The 6,668-nt window shown below is 54.2% G+C and overlaps 2 protein-coding genes across 2 annotated transcripts in view; one reads left to right on the top strand and one right to left on the bottom strand.

Moving 5' to 3' along the window:
* Positions 1 to 252, top strand: part of LOC109947302 — a 993-nt gene extending 741 nt beyond the window's left edge. The window contains exon 3 of the mRNA XM_020557239.1: positions 19 to 252. Coding sequence (XP_020412828.1) covers positions 19 to 252 — 234 coding nt within the window. The remainder of the gene's footprint in view (positions 1 to 18) is intronic.
* Positions 580 to 5,757, bottom strand: LOC109947301. Its single transcript, XM_020557238.1, has one exon. The coding sequence runs from the start codon at positions 5,755 to 5,757 to the stop codon at positions 580 to 582; it is 5,178 nt and encodes a 1,725-aa protein (XP_020412827.1).

Here is a 6,668-nt window from a genome sequence, read left to right as displayed (position 1 = left end):
GTGGCTGAATGGAACCAGGTACATCTCCTTGAGTCCTTCCGATCCTCGGAGGAGCTGAAGAGCTATATCATGGACCGACTGGTTGATGAGCAGCTTCGCTCGGAAGATAGGTTGGTTAGGTTCAACCCCTCGGTGGAGATTAACTTTGACACCAGTGGCGAGCCTCCTGCACAGACCCCTCCTGCTGATGCTAGCGCCCCGACACCAGAGGCTGAGCCGGCTACTGAGGATGCCCCTTCGACCGAGTCCTGAAGGCGTTGCCTTCGTGATGTGTTATAGCTATTTTGTACTCTAGTGAATGTGTTGGAACACTTGTTTGTTTTGTTTATTTTGGTTATGTATGAACATTTGTCCTTGCCTGGAGCAAGGCTGTTTTTATTTATGATATGAACTTAGCTTGATATCAATTGTGTTAAAAATGATTACAATGTGAGTTCATGAGAATGAGCCTGAGTCAGGCATTTCATTGAAATAGATGCCGAAAGGCAGAAGGTACAAGTGGTCTAGGGTCTAGATACCTTACGTCTAACTTACAGTAAATAATCAAGACCAAAGTATTGTCCTAGGGTCTAGATATGTTTACTTGTAATAGTACTTGAGGTGGTCAGCATTCCAGGGGTGAGGCAGTGTCTTGCCTGTGGAATCGCGAAGCTGATAAGTACCAGGGCGGCAGATTTTGATAATCTCGTAAGGACCTTCCCATGTAGGGCCGAGGGTACCTTCGTTAGGATTTTTGGTAGCTAAGGAAACCTTGCGCATGATCCAGTCCCCCATTTTGAAAGCACGGGGCTTGACCCGGGAGTCATAGTATTTGGCGATGCGTTGCTTGTACGCGGCATTGCGCATGCTCGATTGGTCCCGGAGTTCGTCAATGAAGTCGAGGTTGAGGGCCAACTGCTCGTCATTGGTCGTGGCATCGTAAGTGGAGGTTCGGTATGTGGGCTGGCCAATCTCTACCGGAGCCACGGCCTCGGTTCCAAATGATAGGGAGAACGGCGTTTCACCCGTGGATGTGCGGAAGGTGGTGCGGTAGGACCAGAGTACTTCTGGGAGTAGTTCTGGCCAGCAGCCCTTGGCTTTATCAAGTTTTGTCTTGAGGGTCTTCTTGATGATTTTGTTCACGGCTTCGACCTGGCCATTGGACTGAGGATGGGCTGGGGAGGCGAAACACAGACGAATCTTGAGGTTGGAACAAAATTGTTTGAATTTGGCGTTGTCAAATTGCCGGCCATTGTCGGTGACGATGGAGTTGGGGATGCCGAAGCGACATACAATGTTTTGCCACACAAAGGATTCGATGCGAGCCGCAGTGATGGTGGCCAAGGCCTCGGCCTCAGCCCACTTGGTGAAGTAGTCCACGGCCACAACTGCATACTTGACTTGGCCCTTGCCCTCTGGCATCGGTCCAATGAGATCCAATCCCCATTGGGCAAATGGCAAAGGGCTGACCATGGCAGTCAACGGTTCAGCCGGGAGTTGTGGGATGTTGGCACATCGCTGACACTTGTCGCATTTCTGGGTGAAGGCCTGGGCGTCAGTGTGGAGTGAAGGCCAGAAGTATCCTTGGCGGATTGCTTTATGGGCTAGCGAGCGTGCGCCCGAGTGGTTGCCGCAGATGCCTTCATGGATTTCTCGGAGGACATAGTGACCCTCCTCTGGAGTCAGGCATCGAAGGTAAGGAAGGCTGAAACCACGCTTGTATAAGGAGCCGTTAATGATCAAGTAACGGGCGGAGCGATGGCTAACGCGTCGTGCTTCTGCCGGATTAGCCGGTAGTGTTTGGTTCTGTAAGAACTGGAGGATGGGGTCCATCCATGTAGGGCTGTGATCAATAGTGCAGATGAGTGGGGCTTGTGTGCTGGGCTGGGCCAAAAACTCGATGTGGATGTGGCGACCCATTCCTTGCTCCAGGGCTGATGCCAACCTGGCTAGTGCATCGGTATGGCTATTCTCGGAGCGCGGCACTTGCTTGATAGAGTGGGCTTGGAAGGTTGCCAGCAAGTGCCGAGCGTGCTGGAGGTAGGCCGTCATAGAGGCATCCTTAGCCGTGAAGTCCTGGTTGACTTGGTGGACCACGAGTTGTGAATCGCTAAATATCTGAATTTGCCTGGCATCCATCTCTTTGGCTAATCGAAGACCAGCTAAGAGTGCTTCGTATTCGGCCTCATTGTTGGAGGCTTGGAATTTGAAGCGAAGGGCGTACTCGAGGGCAACCTTGTCTGGGGAGATGAGAACGAGGCCGGCCCCACAGCCCTGGGCATTAGAAGAGCCGTCTACGAATAAGGTCCACAGGGGGTGGGTTAGGTCGAGATTGCCTTCGGTGGGGGTTTGGTCCTGGCTGGGAGGGGGATTGGGTTCGGTTATGAGCTGGGTAGCTGCGGAAGCTTGGGGCTCCGTGAATTCGGATAGGAAGTCAGCAACGGCCTGTCCCCTCATAGCCGGGCGGGGTTTGTAATGAATATCGAACTCGCCCATTTCAATGGCCCATTTGACCAGCCTCCCAGAGGTTTCTGGGTTCTGCAACACCTGTCGGAGTGGTTGGTTGGTTAAGACATGGATGGTGTGAGCTTGGAAATATGGTCGGAGGCATCTTGCCGAGACGACCAAGGCGAAAGCCAATTTTTCGATGTCTGGGTACCGAACTTCGGCATCTTGCAATGCTTTACTAACATAATGCACTGGGTGCTCCGCGTGATCTTTTGATCGGATGAGCACAGAGCTCACAGCCGAAGCTGAGATGGAGAGATAAATGACGAGGATGTCTCCGTGCTCAGGGGTTGGCAATAAAGGGGCCCGGCCCATATACTCTTTGAGCTCGCTGAAAGCCGTGTCGCATTCAGCAGTCCAAGTGATGTTTCTTTTGGTGCCTTTAAGGGCCTTGAAGAATGGGGCGCAGCGGTCAGTGGCTTTGGAGATAAATCTGGTCAGGGCTGCGACACGCCCTGTAAGGCTTTGGATATCCTTGACCGTCTTAGGTATTGTCATATCTAAGATGGCCTGGATCTTTTCTGGATTGGCCTCAATACCCCTCTGGCTGATCATGAAGCCCAGGAATTTGCCGGAAGCCACCCCGAATGCACATTTGGTGGGGTTAAGCCTCATTTTGTACTGCTTCAGGATGGTGAACATGGCAGAGAGGTGAGGGATGTGTTGGTCAGCTATGCGACTCTTGACTAGCATGTCATCGACATAGACCTCCATGGTATTGCCAATCAGTGGGGCAAAGAGCTGATTCACCAGACGCTGATAAGTAGCCCCGGCGTTTTTGAGGCCAAACGGCATCACCTTATAGCAGTAGAGGCCGCGGTCCGTAATGAAAGAGGTGTGGGCCTGATCTTCGGGGTGCATGAAGATCTGGTTGTAACCTGAATAAGCATCCATGAAGCTAAGGAGGGCGTGGCCGGCTGTGGCGTCGACTAGCTGGTCAATGCGGGGTAGCGGGAAGCTGTCCTTTGGGCAAGCCCGATTAAGGTTGGTGTAGTCGACACACATGCGCCAGCCCTTTCTTGGCTTGCGGACCATCACGACATTAGCCAGCCATGTAGGATAGTCAACCTCCCTGATGAATCCGATGCTACTCAATCGTTCCACCTCCGCCCTCATGGCCTCATAGCGCTCGGGATCATAAGCGCGACGCTTCTGTCGGACTGGTCTGACGGCAGGATTGACGCTAAGCCTATGAGATATGATGTCTGGTGATATGCCAGGCATGTCATTGTAGAACCAAGCGAAGACTTCGAAGTTGAGGCGGAGGAAGGCGACCAGGTCAGAGCGAAGCTCTGGCGAGATGGAGGTGCCGATCCGGACTTGTCGATCCGGGATATCGTCATGGAGGGTAACCAGCTCCAGGTCCTCCATAGGTTCGGCCTGCGGTGTGATGGACTCCTCCCTTGGGTCTTCAGGTGGGTCTGTGCCAGCTTGAGGGGGGGCGGGAGCCATGGTTACCGAAAGGGCCTCGCTCCTAGGTTGGCGATTGGTGGATTTTACTGCTGAAGCATAGCAGCTTCGGGCCCCGAGTTGGTCGCCGCGCACCGTGCCTGGGCCATTAGGAGTGGGAAACTTCAACAGCAGCATATGCGTGGAAATAAAAGCTCTCATTTGGGCCAGGGCTGGGCGGCCGAGGATGACGTTGTAGGCTGTGGGGCAATCGACGATAAGGAAGGGGGTGGTGATCGTCGTTCGCTGGGGTGCGGCCCCAATTGAGATGGGGAGATGAATGCTGCCGATGGGCTGGACCACATCACCCGAGAAGCTCACAAGGGGTGTGATGCTTCGGTCGAGGAGGTGAGGCGGGACCTGGAGTTCATTGAAGCACTCGGCAAACATCACACTGACCGAGCTGCCAGTGTCCACCAGGATACGCCCAACGTCGAAGTTAGAAATGTCAGCCCGGATAATGAGTGGATCGTCATGGGGGAGGATAACACCACGCTCCTCCTCCTCGCAGAAGGTAATGGGGGCCCAGCCAGTCCTGTGGGCCTTTGGCAATCGTCCCTGCTCGGTGGTGAAGACCTGGTGCGCATAGGTGGAGCGGACATAATGTTTGATGGAATTGTTGGAGGTGCCAGCCAGGGTAGGACCTCTGCTGATGGTGGAGATCATGTTGATTTGTCGTTGGTAAGGGTTAGGCGGGGCTGGTATGTTGCGCACATAGTTGTCCAGTTTGCCCTCCCTGATGAGCCCTTCAATGATGTTGCGCAACGCAACACAAGACTCGGTGTCATGGCCGCTAAATTGATGAAAGTGGCAGAAGACCCCCGTGTTTGGCATTGGCTTGTTGGATGGTCTCCGGGGGGGTGGCTTGGGGATGATGGGGGCTTCACGCACCAGGACGTTCTCATAGGTGGTGTTGAGGGTGGTAAATACCTCGAACCTGGGCCTGGGTGTGAATGGAAGTGGGGCCCGATCAGCAGGTCTAGGAGGGTTGCCTCCGCTAGAGTGGTGGTGGTTGCCATGTCGGCCACGTTTGTTATTACCGAAGGAATGCTGGTAGCTATCCTTCCGCTTATGTTGTTGGTTGTCCTGAGTACTCGGGGCAGGGGTAGAATGCTGAGGTGAGGCTGGGGCGGGTGCTGAAGCAGGTGGAGGATCAGCGAAAGCGTTGCGCATCAGGTTAGCTGGGCCATGCTTGGTATTGAAGTATTCGGCCTTAGCATGGACTGCTGCCTGCTTCATCAGCTCTGCATATGTGTTCCAACTGTTGCTATGGACCAGGTAGCGGAAGTTGGACTCGCGGAGGCCGCTCTTAAAAGCGCCGAAGGCAGCGCGATCGTCAGTGTCTGGGCAGCGGGAGTACTCATGACTGAACCGAGCTGCATATTCCCGAAGGGGTTCGTCCTCAGCCTGCCTAAGCATATACAAGTCGTCGGCAGAGTATAGGGGATCAGTCTGGATCATAAAATGGTCCAGGAACGTCTGCTTGAGACTATCAAAGGAGTTGATGGTGCAGGGGTGGAGCCTGTAGAACCAATTCAGGGCCGCGCCGCTGAGGGTGGAAGGGAAAAGGAGGCACATGCCTTCATCAGTGAGGCCTTTGCACCCAAGGGCAGACTGGAAGGAGTGGATGTGGGTGAGAGGGTCCTCCGTGCCAGTGTAGAAAGCGATGCGGAGTGGCTGGATATCTTTCTCCTGGTGGTAGTGGAGGATGCGTTCGGTAAAGGGCCCGGGTCGTGGTTTTGCCCAGAGGGGTTGATGGCTGCGATGTTGTTCGCTTTCCAGGCGCCGGACCTTTTCGAATCTAACAATTGACCCACTCATATCTCGCACTTACCTTCCTCGTCGGGTATGCGGACGGGGGCTGGCGAGAGGCCCAGGTGTGTCACCCGTGGGTCTTCGAGGTTGACAGGGATAGGGATCGGCCTTGGCTGACGGTCCGAGAGGCGATCCCTGCAATCTTGGTAGATCCTGACTGGTTCATGGGGCCGGTCCCTCGGTGGGGGAACGCAAAGGGGTCGTGACTGGGTTATCTCCGGATGAAGGTGGTCTTTACCTTTGCGGAGCCTAGCCTGGGCTGAGGCACTGTGGCTGGAATGTACTGGCTGGTTCGGCTGAGTAGGCCCAACGTTCTGGGTGAGGTCTTGCTGGGCATCCTGGGTGTGAGTCCTTTCCCAGTTCCGCTTTAAAACACGGTAGTCATGTTCTAGCTCAATGTTCCTGCAATGAAGGTGCTCGTATTTTTCCGACATTTTAGTGACACTGTCGCGGAGGCGCTCCATTTCTGCCTGGAGAGTGGCATCTTCCGAAGATTTCCTTCTAGAAGTACCATCGCGGGGGGTATGATGCTGGGTATCGCGGCTATCCTCGGTCGGCATAGCAGAATGTGGGGTGAAGAAGAGGCGACGGGGCCTGAGGGGTGAAGGAGCCAGCTGGGCTGATAGAGAAAGAGGGGATTCAAGTGTCGAGTTCCCACAGACGGCGCCAAACTGTTGATGCTCAAAATGGCCCGGCCAATATTGAGTCCAACTTAGTGATTAGATGTGCTGAGTCTTCAGCAGAGAAGAGGGCTGAGGCCCTTGGTGAAATGGGTTGGTGAGAGACCTGTAGAAGGTAAAAAGAGGAGAAATAATCGTTAAGCTTCGGACACCGGTGTGGTGCCGGCCGAAGGCTCTCCGATGCCTAAGTTAGTTACGAGTAGTAATTCTGGCAGAGTAACAGTGAAAGTGGGAGAG

This window comes from Prunus persica, chromosome G2 (assembly GCF_000346465.2).
Source record: "Prunus persica cultivar Lovell chromosome G2, Prunus_persica_NCBIv2, whole genome shotgun sequence".
Taxonomy (NCBI): domain Eukaryota; kingdom Viridiplantae; phylum Streptophyta; class Magnoliopsida; order Rosales; family Rosaceae; genus Prunus; species Prunus persica.
Note: the sequence above shows the minus strand (reverse complement) of the source record. Positions and strands in the feature narration are given on the sequence as shown.

Bases quoted from the DNA above. Each gene is read 5' to 3' on its own strand.
- LOC109947301 (XM_020557238.1), bottom strand. From the start codon at position 5,757: ATGAGTGGGTCAATTGTTAGATTCGAAAAGGTCCGGCGCCTGGAAAGC.